This window comes from Ipomoea triloba, chromosome 6, assembly GCF_003576645.1.
Source record: "Ipomoea triloba cultivar NCNSP0323 chromosome 6, ASM357664v1".
In the NCBI taxonomy this organism is placed as follows: domain Eukaryota; kingdom Viridiplantae; phylum Streptophyta; class Magnoliopsida; order Solanales; family Convolvulaceae; genus Ipomoea; species Ipomoea triloba.
The window spans coordinates 7925738-7941656 of NC_044921.1; the positions used below are offsets into that span (position 1 = coordinate 7925738).

At 32.2% G+C, this 15919-nt stretch overlaps 2 protein-coding genes across 2 annotated transcripts in view; both read right to left on the bottom strand.

The window, feature by feature from the left end:
* Positions 1-618: 618 nt before the first annotated feature.
* On the bottom strand, positions 619-7707 carry LOC116022978 (sodium/calcium exchanger NCL-like). The gene is made up of 7 exons (XM_031263899.1): positions 7360-7707; positions 2886-3071; positions 2388-2569; positions 1852-1997; positions 1474-1738; positions 1100-1390; positions 619-998 (listed from the first exon to the last, which is right to left on the bottom strand). Exons 1-7 carry the CDS (start codon positions 7562-7564, stop codon positions 750-752), a joined length of 1524 nt encoding a protein of 507 aa, XP_031119759.1. The 5' UTR covers positions 7565-7707; the 3' UTR covers positions 619-749.
* A 6479-nt stretch (positions 7708-14186) lies between these two features.
* LOC116022797 (sodium/calcium exchanger NCL-like) overlaps positions 14187-15919 on the bottom strand; it is a 4155-nt gene continuing 2422 nt past the window's right edge. Inside the window, exons 4-7 of the mRNA XM_031263677.1 lie at positions 15496-15641; positions 15100-15361; positions 14714-15022; positions 14187-14621 (exon numbers count right to left, since the gene is read on the bottom strand). Of these exons, the coding sequence (XP_031119537.1) occupies positions 14373-14621; positions 14714-15022; positions 15100-15361; positions 15496-15641 (966 nt within the window). The 3' untranslated portion in view covers positions 14187-14372. The remainder of the gene's footprint in view (positions 14622-14713; positions 15023-15099; positions 15362-15495; positions 15642-15919) is intronic.

Genomic DNA, 15919 nt, shown 5'->3' on the forward strand with positions numbered 1-15919 from the left:
CATAAAGTATTAGATAATACTCTGTAATAACAATGAAGGGTTCCGAAGTTCCAAAAGTTTGGACCGAAACGACCTAATAATAGCAATGAAGGGTTTCAAGAGCTTAGACCTAGATGACCTTTGGATTATTTATATATCTAGTAGTCTTGACATAAAGTATTAGATAATACTTTGTAATAACAATGAAAGTTTCCAAACTTTCAAAAGCTTTGACCCGAACAATCTAATAATAACAATGAAGGGTTTCGACAGCTTAGATTTAGATGACCTTTGGATTGTTTATACCGTTGCTAGTCTTGACATAAAATATTAGATAATATTGTATAATAACAGTGAGGGGTTCCAAACTTTCAGAAGCTTGGACCCGAATGATTTGAGTGTGTGTTTATATATCTACTAGTCCTAAAGTAAAGTACTAAATAATAACTTGTAATAACAATGAAGAGTTTCAAAATTTTCAGAAGTTTAGACCCGAATGACTTAATAATTGAAGGGTTTTGAGAGCTTAGGATTGCACAACAAGCGAAAGTGATTCATCCTAAGGACCCCCTGACATGGAGCAAGAAAAATGAGATAACAGACATGAAATGTTGTTAAAACATAGAAACACAGAATGTGTGCAAGCATGAGCAAACAGATTTCATATGGAGCAAGAAACCATAGCCATCAATGGTTCTGTGACAATTCATAGAAACTAATGTGCAGACTTACTCAATGCACACATATATGGCTGGAATAAAAGACTGGACCTATGACCAACCAAATACATAATTGAGCACGTAAACAAGCGCGATGGAAAAGGGGTAGAGCAAAAATGCTATGAAGGCAGTCCAGAGTGGGAATGTATAGCGGATGCTCCCAAAGGCGCCCATGACAATGCAGACTATAAGAATGACCAGCGCTTCTGATGAGAAGTCCCACGTTAATCCTCTGGCATAAATGAGAGCAAGGAACACTGGTAGGCAAAGGACATTGTTCGTAGTCACTTGTCTATATAACTACAACGAAAGAAAGAAGATTTTAAATCATACGAGTGGCCGAGGGGGTTGACAAGTCATTAACGACATATATAACAGAAGAAACGTAAGGAAGCACAGACCTCAGAGAACGTCAGCGATACAGTGTCTAGCTTTTTCCTTCTAGCAATGATGGTTGCCCACAGAGCCTTACTTGAGTTAGTTGCCAATGGCAGCGCAATGAATGAGATGAAGAAAGTTGGTATATTTGTGGCACAAGAGAAACTTTTTATGGCATCTACCAGGGGATTGGCAAAAGCAGCAGCAATGGCAGTCCCTAGAAGCGAGAATAATGCAGCCTTAATCTTCTTGATTCCCTCATCATCATTTTTAATCCAAGCACCTCTTAGTAAATGATAGTCTCTTCTTGTTTGCTGCAAAATGCAATTTCATATTATTGCAAACTTCATTATGACAAAACCAACCACCTAGTGAAAGTGATTAGGACAAGACAAACCTCATGGACATCATTAAGATGCTCAAGTGTTCCAGGGACAGTACTTCTGGAACCTTGAACCTCATCAAGCCATTTATCAACTCCAGCAACAAACTCTTCAAACTCAATTTCCTGATTATTAGATGTATCAAAATCCTTCATCAGTTTCTCTGTAGCCTCATTTTCGTCTAGGATAGTTTCATTGACACGGACTCCCATGATGTAGGCTTTTAATTCAGAATGCGAGAGTTGTCCATCCCCATTACAATCAATTGTATTAAAAATCCTGGCATCAAGTCAATAACATCACTCCAGAAAGTTTGTGTTTTTTGTTCCCTTAATTTGGGAATGGTGGGGTGGGGTGGGGTGGGGAATGCAGAGAATGCATTATAAACTTACTCTCTCAATACTACAAAATTAGGGGCCCCCTGATCCGTGAAAAGCCTCCCAAATGCATGCATTCTCAAATGCTTCAGAAATCCAGATATAAAACATTTCCGCTTTGAATAATCAATTCTTCTTGCTTGTATCCTAGGCTGAAAGACCTGAAATATCAAGTTAAGGAGAAGGCCAAAGGAATATTTTGGTACCAAAGTGGAGGGAAAACAGAATACAGATTCTAGCTTGAAGAAGTAATACTCAGTCATAGTGATTTTTTTAAAAAATTCATATTAGAGTATAGATGGAATGAGAAATCACACTGTTATCCTTAGTGCAGAAGCAACTTCACTGCATAGAATTCTGAATACAGGGCATTATTTTGCTCGTCAACAGACACAAATATACACATGTCAACTAAATAAATAGATTAGTTTGAGCCTCAAAATTATATACATGTATGTATACACATTCTCAAATATTTTCAGTTTGGTCCATACGAATGCAATGCAGAAAATTTAACCACATGACATGAACATGGCTGCCAATTAAATTACCTGAAAAACATAATAGCCAATCAGAAGTGAAAGTGATAGTATGAGAGCACTCAAGACAGCCAAATGTCTCCCTGAGGAAGAATGGAAGATCTGCGGCAATTGCACGACCACAAAAGGGATCACAGAGACAGCCATGATTCTTGCAGCATACCTAGTCCATACATCAGTACTAACACCAGACCCTGCAAAGAAGATAGGACCAAATTTATTTAAGGTCACCTATAGATGCCAACAATTGACACCACAGTGCACCTAAAACAATATGTATGCCGCCAATTACTATGTAGTGTGATGGCACCTTTGTTACCCTTCCAAATGCGTAGTTATAGGATTGAACCCGGTGGTGGGGGCATTGTTTCTTTGGGTTGAGAAAGATTGAGTAAGTATAGAAATTAGAATAGATACTACCTTTATCAAGAATCATGAGTGTTCCAAAAAAAAAAAAAAAAAAACAATATGTATGCCCACAAGTGCAGAAGTAGAAACTAAGAGACACACCAGTGAAGCTGAATCCTTTAGTGTCTTTCAAGTCTACAGCAACTGAGTTTTGTATGTCACACTTGCCAACAACAACACAGGTTCCCCATATCACTGTGAGAAGCATCACAGTAGACCCAGCTTGCAACCCCATTCCAACAGACACCCGGCTCTGAGCTGAGGCAACACTTTCCGATAATCCAGATACTGAAACAACAGGAGGAGGGAAAGGGTAACTCAAAAATATAGCTTATACATCCCTAAAGCACTGGAAAAATATGAACCTAATTGAAATTGAAAAACCTCATTCATGATATAGTAAAAGTGAACTTCTTCAATTTCTCGTTGTATTTAACATTTTAACACAATCTGATTTCGCATCTAAGTTTTCTTACACTTCCGCAACTGAAATTCATTATATCAAGAAGCAACAAGTGAAATCCTGAAAACACAAAATCTATGCATTAATCTTATATTGTTTATCACAAAAACATTGTTTGATTTTATTATTCTGTAAATCTTCAATGCTACATAATGTGAGACCTGGCGGGCCGGGCGGAGTGGGCGTGCAACTCGAAATGGGAAGGCGCCATTGTTCTCCACAAAGCGCAGAAGAGGAAGGCGGCTTCCAAACTTTTTCATAATTGCGGAAGGCTTAAATTTGTATGAAAACTTTTTGTTTGATAAAAAAACATTTTTGAATGAGTTTTGAGAAGTTTGATAAAAACGTTTTCGAAATTAAAAATTGAGATCGAGTTTTTGTACAACACAACGCTATATATATTGTATTTAACACCAGAAAGTCAAAGTATTTAAAATAGTAATTCCATCTAGTTCGAATGCAAATAAATAAATCAAATTTAAATTTTCATTTTCTTTCAAATATTTATTAACTAACTTATAAGATCCAATGCAAATTACAGAGGTGTTTAGACAATGATCATGTTTAATAGCATAGTTAGCTTATCAGTAAATTTTAATTTATTTATCTATTATTTTTGATTTGGTTAAACAGTAAATTAGCTTTTTCGATCAACTTTTTCTAATCAGATGATCAGCTTATTAACAACTTTTTACTCTAAAACACTAAAATTAAAAAAGATGCTCAAAACAAATTTTCGATCAGCTTTTTGAGAAAGTCGTTTGCATGTAATCAGCTCAGCTAACATCCAACTTATTAAACATTTTTCTACAATCATCTAATGTTATCAACTAGTCAAACTCATTAATCCAATTAGTTAACAGCTATCTATGAAACACCCCCAATAACTTATGAGTCAAACTTTGGGTTGTTTGTTCAACTTTAAATGTTTGACTTAGTTAAATTGTTAAAATGAATATTTTGTAAATAACTTTTTGCCTTGACTTATTGGTGTCAATAACTTGATAAAAAAAAAAAGTATTTTAAATAACTTATTGATATTAACTTATTGCAACTTTTTTTTTTAACTAATTCATCCTTAATAATTGTTGGTTATTACTCCGTATAATGTTTATATTTATTCATTTTTATTGATTTTAAAAATCTAATTTATGTTTAATAATTTACTTGCCTAGAGCCCCGATATCCAAATTCACTCTCAACTCACCATTTATTCTTAAAATATTGTACTTTAATTTCTTCTTTTTTTTCATACAAAAATTACCCTGACATCATTAAATATTGAGTTAATTCCAGAAATGGTCCTTCGACTATTGATTTTTACCAATTTTTGTCTTTGACTTTTAATTTTACCAAAGTTGGTCCCTTAACTATTGATTTTACACCAATTTTGGTCATCGACTTTTAATTTTACCAAAGTTGGTCCCTTAACTATTGATTTTGTACCAATTTTGATCCTCGACTTTTAATTTTACCAAAGTTGGTCCCTTAAATATTGATTTTGTACCAATTTTGCTCCTTCTGTTAAATCAATGTTAAATAGGTGTTAAAATTGAGGGCAAAAATGTCAAATCAAATATTTTAACCTTTTTTCTTCACTTTGTTTCCCCTCCTCCATCGCAAGATTATATAGGGAACAATGTGAGTCAGTCAATATATTTATTTTTTTACATTTTATGTTAAATTGTTTTAAGTAATTAAAATATTTTTTATGTATTTTGTTTTTGTTTTTGTTTACTGCAATGTAATATATATACTCTGTAATAATTTTTTTTTTTTTTTTGTAAATTCTCTAACTAGATGTGGAGTGTTATTGTATATTTTATTATTGTATTAGGTATTTTTTTTTAATTATTTGATAGCAAAAGTGGTAGAAAAGGGCACCACTAGGAGGGGAAACAAAGTAAAGAAGAAAGGTTAAAATATTTGATTTGACATTTTTGCCCTCAATTTTAACACCTATTTAACATTGATTTAACAGAAGGACCAAAATTGGTACAAAATCAATAGTTAAGGGACCAACTTTGGTAAAATTAAAAGTCGAGGACAAAATTGGTAAAAGTCAATAGTCAAAGGACCATTTCTGGAATTAATTATTAAATATTTCTATAGGTAAGTATAACTAAATCAATTAATCAAATTGTACTTACCTTGAATACACTACTTTCTAAAATAATATACCTAACTAAATACTAAATTAAACAAAATATATTTTACTATACTGTTAATTCCATTTTGATCTTAGATTTATAGGTAGCAATATACTTTAAGTCTTTTTTTTTAAATTAGAATATCTACTTTTGGTCTAATTATTTTTATGACATGACCATTTTTTATCCTTTATTAACAAAACAGTTTAAATATCGTTAAATACAACGAACTCTTCATCTTCAATTATGGATTTTTATTTAAAAAAAAAAAACGTAAACAAATATATAGCGGGGCAACATACTTTGTATAAAAAAGATCAAAATGTCTTTGTATTTAACGATATTTCAAAGATTTTATTGACAGATGACTAAAAATGATCATGCCACAATAATAATAGGATTAAATTATGATGTTCTAATAGAAAATGACTAACAGTGGATTGCCACCAATAAATCTAGGACTAAAAATGCAATTAACTCTTTTATTATGTTATGGAGTGTCATTTGCATGCTTCCCCGTATAGGCGGACAACATCTCTCTATTATAAATAAACTAGTTTTTCACACGCATTGCGCAAATAGAACAATGCCAAATGTTTATTTTTCAATAAGTACTTCAAAGATTATCAATGTAAAATAATATAGGAGAGATTTATTATTATTATAATTGTCACTAAAATAAATGTTTGCAATTTGTAAAAATACTAATTTAAACACTTAGTCAATTATCTAAATAAGTACTACTTTTAGTTTGAATTTCTCTAAATCTTATTAATTCTCTTTTTGATAGCACTGTAATTGTCTTCATCTATATTTTTATTGCTAGTGTGTTAGGCGGACAACATCTCTCTATTATAAATATATATATATATATATATATATATATATATATATATATATATATGTAATAAAAAAAAAAGATTTGAGTCTCTTAATATACATATAAAAAATAAGTCAATAACTAATTATAATATAATTATTTTTTGTTTGGGCCAATGGACAGCTTTCCTATAGAATTGAATTTTGTACTTTGTCATTACTAAGCTGATTGTCTAACCAATTTAAGTAGGTTATTTTTTGTATAATATCTAAAAACATAAATTTTTTTTTTGGTGAATATACCTAAAAACATAATAAGTCTCAATAAAAGTTACTCTCTCTGTCCCATTTTATCTGTCGTACTTACTATTCATTGGTCAAACAAATTCTTTCTTCTTTGTTTATTTTCTTTTTTCTTTTACTTGTTTTTAAATTTGGTTTTTTGTGTTTAATAGTACTTTTAGTCTAGTTTCTAAATATATAAATTTTGTATATTAATATTAAATTTAATATTATGAAAAATTAAATTAAAAATAACTTCAGTCAAGACTCGTTAACCGAACCAGACACATAAAATGGGACGGAGGGAGTATATCCCTAATTTATGTTCATTTTTTTTATATATACATTATGCTGTAAATACAACTTTTTGGACAAAAATATCCCTACTACTATAACGATTATTATCTTTTTTTTTTAAATATTATTATTACCATGCGCATATATACACAATATCTTTTCTTATATTCTTTAATGGTAATAATGTATTTATAAATTTAATTTAATTAGACTTTAATTAAGTGTTACTGTGTTACCATAATTATTATATTTAATACTTTATCATATATAAAATTATATTCTTACTTTAATAATATTAATCATACCATAATCATTACTTAAATTATCAACTATACTTTTAATATAATATGAATTTTACAATAAAACATTGTAATATATATATATACTATTACTTTGAAAAAATATTTTAACATTGAATATTAATATTAAACATATAAAATACTAGTAATTATATAATTATATAAATCTTGTCTAACCTTCCGTACCAAGTATATATGGACACTTACTTTCATACATTCCAGGAATATAAGAGGCTAGTATGGGTATAAAATGAATGAAATTATACCGAGAATGAGCATAGCATCCGGAAGAGCACCGAGAAAAGGTGGATAGAGACCGCCGTTGATACCCGGACCCAGAATCTCAAGCAACAGCTCACTGCCCGCCGACGAGAAAGTTGCCGCAAGGAACATCAGGTATCCGTACACTGTAATCAAGAAAATGTTTCCCAGAGCCGCCTTGCTACAGGGCAAAAATCCGTAGGTCGGCATGCAGAAGCAGCAGCTTTCCTCCGGCAGACGGAGGATCTCCGATCCTTCGCCGGCGCTGCGTACAGCGTCAGAGGAACGCTCGGCGATGAAACGACTGTATGAATCGCGGGAGAGGAGAAGGAGAAGGAGAAAGAGAAGCGGGAGTGACGCCTTTAACGTCATTTTAGCGGCAATGATTTGCAGAGATTGTAGCAAATAAAATTTATATATTTCTCGAAATTTCTACGTCGTCATGTTGTTCCTACAAAAAATATTAAATTAAGACTTGTAATATTCGCAGTCAACTTCGACGTTACTTTTTTGAAAAACTTTCTCCATGAAAAGAAAAATATGTCGCTAATCAGGTTCGTTGACATGAGTTACTGTGCATTATCATTTCTAAGAGAGGTGGGGAGTTAAAAGAAAAAAGACAAGAAAAAGATATGTTGCTACCAGCTGATATCTTCGCAGTGCCTATATATATATGCTCTTGGGAGATTATTATTATTATTATTTTAACAAAAAGAAATAGAGTCCGACACGCACCAATAGGAAGACGTTTGCGTGCCACGGTCAGTGGGTGACACCGGGGAAGGCCTATCGCCTTGTCTCGCTGGCCGCTGCTGCATTTTGCAATGCAGAGTGTAATATTTACTATTTAGTATAAAATTATATATATATATATATATATATATATATATTATAGGAAAGGGTTCAGATACGAGTGGTTGTGCGATTACGTAATTTAAGTATTAAAATGACGCATTTTAAGTACACAAATTACGCACTTTAAGCTAAGAATACAAACAACACACTTAAAATTTTTAAATAGTGTAACTTTAATACACAACCTTAAACTAAGAACACAAACAACACACCTAAAGTTTTTAAGTTTTTAAATGGCGCACCCTTAATACACAAACTACGCACTTTGTAAAACACTATAAAATTTTGTATGATAATTATTTATAGACTTTTATTAGCTTTTAAAATTTTATATTGTACTATTTTTTAATACACTCTAACATATTCAAAGTATATGTTTAACAATTATGTCAATTTTGATTAGGATGTAGTTCGAACATATGACTTTCCTTAAGTAAATTAATGACTAAGTTAAGAATAATAAATAATTAATAAAATATTCAGCGTTACTAAAGTTTATACTGACGGAATACAAAGGTATTTAAGAAAAGAAAATGATGTAATAGAGAGTAAAGTAGGAAAAATAATAAAAAAATTATTAAAATCAAAATAATATAAACCATTCATTTCAATAAACAATTATACAAACATTTTTTAGTTCTCGTTAAATGCCTAACTTTATTGGCTTTTATTAAGTTTGTATTTGTATTGTATGTATGTATGTAGATGTACATATATAATTAAGGAAATATTTTATAATAGATTGTATTTAATTCTTTTTGTATTTTAAAATATGTTATGAAATATTAATTTAAAATGGAATATTTTAATATATTGTTACATATTATCTATTTAATATAATCTTGTCCATTCATTAGTTATTTTTAGGTGTGATCTTTTCCTACTTTGAAACAAAATAAATAATAAATTTCAAATTGAAGCACACAAATATCTCAAATTAAATGATTAATTATATATATACTAATATCTAATTATTGAAATAATAATCTTCTATTTGAAATAAAATTCTTAAATATGCATGAAAATTTTTAATAATATAAAAATTCATTTTATCCTATTAATTTAAGAAAAATCTACAAAAACACTCTTTAACTTGAATAACAAGCTATGATATGTACTTATTAAAGGAAATGGATGAGCAAAGCTGAGTTCCAGATTAATAACAAGTTTCAATAAACTTACAGAGCTAATAGAAGATATACAAATTATATTGCATGTTATACAAATTTCAAATTAAGGCTACAAATTACTAGGAGATCTGAGGTAGATCCCGCCATCAGTACAATATTCGATTTTAAGTCTTCACCCGCAAGCCTGCATGGGGTGAGCCCGGGCTTTGTATCTCCTAACCCGCGGGCTTTGCTGGCCGGCCCACAAAAGCTTACTAAAAGTAGAGCCCATGTTCAATCGTTATACCCTGCACTACGGTGCACATAGCAATGTGCACCACGTACGTAAACGACGTCGTTTCGGTGTTAGTAGACGCGGACGCAAATGACTCCAGGGAATTCATTATCTATAATACACATAATCATTATCTAGAATACACAGAACGTTTGCCTATAATACACAGAATGTTTGCCCATAATACACAGAATATTGACATAAAATACACATATGTTAGTGGACGCGGACGCGAATGACTCCAGTGAATTCATTATCTATAATACACATAATCATTATCTAGAATACACAGAACGTTTGCCTAGAATACACAGAATGTTTGCCCAGAATACACAGAATATTGACACAAAATACACAGAACTCATCCTCCTAACATTTGAATGCACAAACACATCACAACCTATGTTAATAACATGAATACACAGAATATTGACACAAAATACACAGAACTCATCCTCCTAAGCATTCGAATGCACAAACACATCACAACATGTGTTACTAACATGAATACACAGAACGGTTGCCTAGAATACATAGAATGATTGCCTGGAATACACAGAATATTAACATAAATACATATATCGGCCGAAACGGGAAACGTGATTTCCAAAAAAATGGACGGTTAATTTACAATGCTCAAAACGACGTCGTTTACGTACGTGGTGCACATTGCTACGTGCACCGTGGTGCACGGTATAATTTGTTGTCCATGTTGGGGCGAGCCAACCTGCGTTTACAACCCTATGTTTGAGCTTGTGGGTTCGAATTACATAGCAACACCTCTTATAATATTTTCCTCTAAGTTTCTTTCTTTTTCTTAGCCTAATAAATTTTCATTATTCTTATTGGGCCAACACCTTACCCATAAAAATGGACACCGACTTTGACAATTGGATCAAAACTTTTCCAATTAAATGGGCCCCGAGGTCCATGGTCCAATCAAGTATGATAATTAAAATATAGAAATTATTTCAAATATTTTTAACCTCTACAATCTCAGTTTTATACATATAATTCAACATATATATATATATATATATATATATATATATATATATATATATATATAAAGGATCTTGTGAAACAATTACCTTAGGTGAGAAATAAGATGAAATTGTATATGTTGATCGAGTTCAGATCAAGAGTTCAAATTGGAGATTTTTTTTTTAAAAAAAAAAGTGGTGACGTTATTGTAATTTTGTATAAGTTATTTTTTTGGCTTCCAATGCACATTTTCCTTCTTCCAGTACACATTTTTATGCCATATAGTGCACATTTTCTCTTCTTCTAGTGCACATTGTTATGTCATACAGTGCACATTGTTCATTCTTTCAGTGCACATTGTTATGCCATATAGTGCACATTTTCCCTTCTTCCAGTGCACATTTTTATATCGTACAATGCACGTTGTTCATTCTTCCAGTGCATATTGTTCCTTCTACCAGAGCACATTGTTGTGCCATACAGTGCACATTGTTCCTTCAAACAATGAACATTTTTATGCCATATAGCGCAAATTGTTGTGCCTTTCAGATTTTTTTTTTTTAATTGTAGATGACAAAAAAAGATCAATTAATCTTCATTCCTAATTATTAATTTGAGTTGAATATTGTTTGTTTGTTTATTATTTATGGTCGTTTATGATTTGTGATGATGATCCCATATTAAATTTAATTTTTTAATAATTGTTTCACATCTTTGTGCTTTCAGTGCGCATTTTTTGCCTTCTAGTGCACATTTTCGCTTCTTCCCGCGCACATTTTCCCTTCTTCCAGTAGTACAAATTCTTGAAGTTCGCAGGCGGCGATTTTTTTTTATTTTTTATTTTTTATTTTTTATTTTTTTTTAATATTTTTTAACTACGGCTGAGATTCTATATCACTTCTCGCCTGGAGCTTCTATCTCACCCGAACCATTTCCTATAAGTATGCTCAAATGCGGCCACGTCTTCTCGTGCGGTCGGTATAACCGCTTTGAAATATACACTATTAATGTTAGGAAAATGCACGACAATGAAAATGCACAAATACACCGGAAAACACACAATACACCCAAAAAATGCACCATAACCCCCTTGCCCCTAATTGTGCATTTTCGAACACTATATGGTGTATATTTGCATACTAGTGGTGTGTTTTTTTGGTGATGTGTACCTAATAGTACATATTTGTGTTGTGCATTTCCTAACATTGGGTGATGTACACATGAACGACTGAAAAAGTAAGAATCTTCCATTAATTTCTTGAGTATGAAACAATTCCTAAGTATTGTTCAAGCTATAGGAGGTTTGGGCATAATCTGATTGAGTGTCGAAAGTGAAGGAATTGAAGGCTCGTGGAGGTTGGGGATGGTGTAGAGGCAGTGCCTGATGCTGTTGAGGTGGTGGTCGACGGCGAGGCGAAGGAGGGTGTTTGGAACAATTTGCGGCTTAGGTCTCAGTGCTGAGAGGAGATGGAGAAGTAAAACCAGTAGAGATAGAATTTTTGATTAATTAAGAAACAACCCAATAGAATTTTTTATTAACTAAGAAACAACCCAAAACTTTCTAAAAACTTCAATTTAGGGTGTGTTTGGAAACCTGGAAAATGTTTTCTAATCATTTTTCGGGTTTTTGGTGTTTGGGAAGGAGGGGAAAATAGAGTCAATGGAAATTAGCTTTTGGTCAATGGTAAATGAGCCCAATTTTATGGAAAATGACTTCCCTTTCTTTTGAGGGGAAGTCATTTTTCGGAAGTTTGCTTGGCTTAACAATTCTACATCTCCTTCCGCTTCAAGTAGACAAGCAATCGCCGGTCGACGATGACTGGTTTCGAAACCAGTCTAGCTGGCTGGTTTCACGAAAACCAGTCGGCCTTTTACCTTTATATATATATATATATATATATATATATATATATATATATATATATATATATAGATTTTATTTTATTTTATGAAAAAGTGTATCTGTTTTTGTGTATTTTTTTCTGTGTTTTTTTTAGATATTATTTTGCTGTGAATTTTTTTTTGTTATTAATAAATGATTTGTTATAATTATGATTTTTTTGTTGTGATTATTTTATTTTTTGGATTATATATTTGTTATGAATGTTGTTATATTTAAACAAATTAATTAAAATATTCAATTATACAATTTTGCTCATTTTCATGTCCATTTTCTGAAAAATGAACCAAACACACAAAGACAATTTTATGCTCTGTAGCCAAACACAAGAAAGGAAATACTCATTTTCCAGAAATCATTTTCCTGCTTTCTAAACACACCCTTAGGATAAATTAATAAAATTAAGCTCCACATCAGATAAATACCAGCCATGTCATCAGAGATACAGGGAAACCCTGTAAAAAAATCTAGGTGAAATTTTATGGTTTATACATCAAAACAACAATTATGAAAGGTTAGGGTATGATATGAAAAATTGGTTTTAGTTCATGGTGCGGAATGACACTTTAGCTTATGAGCAAATACCAATTTTAGTCCCATGAGTATTAGTAAAATAACAGTTTTGGTCGACTAAACATGTAGACCAAAACTGGCATTTTACTAATACTCGTGAAACTAAAATTGGTATTTGCTCTTAGCTTATTATCTTAAACCTTCGTATACCTTAAAGCATTCCATTTGAATTGAGCTAACGGTCACTTCCACCTATGTTCCTCTTTTTTTTTTTTCTTTTTTTCTTTTTAATTTATTTATTTAAATGATAATCAAATTATACTTAGTTAATTTATGAGATAGTGTTAATTTCTCCAGAGGTTCATTGTCTTTGGCAACAATTTCAAATTTAGTCTAAAACTATCATTTTTGTCATTTTACATCTTAGACTATTATTTTTAGATACTTTTAGTCATTCTCATGACTTGTCCTATTTTTACTAAGGGCTTTTTGTCTTTTCTTTTTTGTTATTTTTCTTGTTTCAACCTATTTAATTTGTTTAGGACCTTAGGTAACCTATGATTTTTTGTAATTATATTTTTCAACCGATTTTTAGTAAAGTCCTAAACCAATTAAACCGGTTGAAACCGGAAAAAATAACAAAATAAAAAAATGAAGAGACAAAAATGCACTTACTAAAAATATAAAAAGTTATTAGAAAGACTAATTAAAGTGTAAAATGACAAAAATGATAATTTATAACTAAATTTGAAATTGCCACCAAAGACAAATGACCTCCGGTGGAATTAACTCTTATGAAATACTAACAAAGAAAATATGGAGATTTTAATACGGTTTCTAAAAAAAAAAAAGAGCATAATTTAACTCATGTGAATATTAGATGAGCGTAAGTGTCTTTCAACGCATGATTCAATTCAAATGTGAAAGCCATCTCATGTGAATATCAGATGAGATAGCTTACGTCATTTTCAACGCATGATTCAAATGTGAAAGCCATTTTATCAATGATTCTATTTCAAATGTGAAAGCCATTGTGTCAATGATTCTATATAGCCCTGCTTTGTTTCCAGGCACGATGGCTTTCATGTTCGAGCAAGCGTATTGTATACTAAAAAGGAGAAGGGATGGGTGAGTGGGTGGGGGAGTGGGATATGGGGTTCAAGAGAGCAAAGGAACTGACATGGGGCAAGATAAATTATATAACATAGACATGAGTGTTCTGAATACATAGAAACACAAAGAGTATTTGCAAGCATGAGCTTGCAAACACTTCTCACATATAGAACAAGGAACCTTAGCCGACACAATGTTTCTTTGACAATTCAAAGTAACCAAAATGTGCAGAGGAGGAAAAGACTAAACCTATGACCAACCAAATACATAGTCGAGCACGTAAACAAGCGCGATGGATAATGGGTAGAGCAAAAATGCTATGAAGGAAGTCCAGAGCGGGAATGTAGAACGGATGCTCCCAAAGACGCCCATGACAATGCAGACTATAAGAATGACCAGCACTTCCGATGAGAAGTCCCATGTTAATCCTCTGGCATAAACAAGAGCAAGGAACACCGACAGGCAAAGGACATTGTTCATAGTCACTGCTCCATATAACTACAACAAACAAAGATTTTAAATCGTAAAATTGAACGAGTGGGAGACGAGTCATTAACTACATAACAGAAGCTATGTTAGGAAGAACAAACCTCAGAGAATGTTAGTGATGCAGATCTAAGCTTTTTCCTGCTAGCAAAGATGATTGCTGAGACAGCCTCACTTGAGTTAGTTGCCAATGGTAGCGCAATGAATGAGATGAAGAAAGTTGGGATACTTGTGGCAGTAGAGAAATTATCAACTGCATCTACCAAGGGATCGGCAAAAGCAGCAGCAATGGCAGTCCCCAGCAACAAGAATAATACAGCCTTAATTGAGGTCCATTTGGGATTCTCAACTCCCTCATCAGCTTCTTCATTTTGATCCCCAGCCCCTAGTAAGTAATGCTCTCTTCTTGTTTGCTGCAAAATGCATTTTCATATTATTGCAATCTTCATTATGACTATCCACCTAGTCAAGTGATTAGAACAAGACAAACCTCATGGAAATCCTCAAGATGCTTAAGTGTTACAGGGACATTTCTGGAAATTTGAACCTCATCAAGCCATTTGTCAACTCCAGCAACAAACTCTTCAAACTCAATTTCCTGATTATTTGACGTATCAAAATCCTTCATAAGTTTATCTACCGCATCATTTTCGTCTAGGTTAATTTCATCGAGACGGGCTCCCACAAGGAAGGCTTTTAATTCAGAATGCGAAAGTTGTCCATCCCCATTAGAATCAATTGTTTGAAAAATCCTGGCATCAAGTCAATAACATCAAGAAATATCCAGGAAGTTTGTGGCTTTTTCCTTTTTCATTTTTCTGTTTTTTTTTTTAATTGGGGGTGGTGTGGTGGGGTGGGGAATGCAGAGAATACGTTAGAAACTTACTTTCTCAAAACGCCAGTATCAGGTGTCCCCTGCTCATTGCAAAGTTTCCCTAATGCACGCATTCTCAAATGCTTCAGAAATCCAGATATAACATGTTTCTGCTTTGAATAATCAATTCTTCTTCTTTGTATCCAAGGCTGAAATACCTGAAATATCAAGTTAAGGAGAAGCTCAGAGGAATATTTTGTACCAGAGAGGAGGGAGAATAGAATAAAGATTATGGCTTGAAGAAGTATTTTTTTAAAAAGAGTCAAGTAACCAAAAAAACATGGTGAAAGAAAGATGTCTTCAGACTGATTCGAAGTAATATCCACTCCAAGCCTTTGTAGGTGCAAAACTACGAGTAATGTTCACAGGGCAATGCAAGTTTTTTTTTTTTTTTTTTTTTTTTTTTTATTAGAGTATAGATAGAAATAATGCAAAT

What these genes read in the sequence shown, in the direction of transcription:
- LOC116022978 (XM_031263899.1), bottom strand. Translation starts at nt 7,564, where the DNA reads ATGCCGACCTACGGATTTTTGCCCTGTAGCAAGGCGGCTCTGGGAAAC. An exon ending in AATTTTGTAGTATTGAGAGA is followed by an intron (nt 1,739 to 1,851) that starts GTAAGTTTATAA and finishes ACTTGATGCCAG; the next exon opens with GATTTTTAATACAATTGATT. An exon ending in ATCTTAATGATGTCCATGAG is followed by an intron (nt 1,391 to 1,473) that starts GTTTGTCTTGTC and finishes TGCATTTTGCAG; the next exon opens with CAAACAAGAAGAGACTATCA.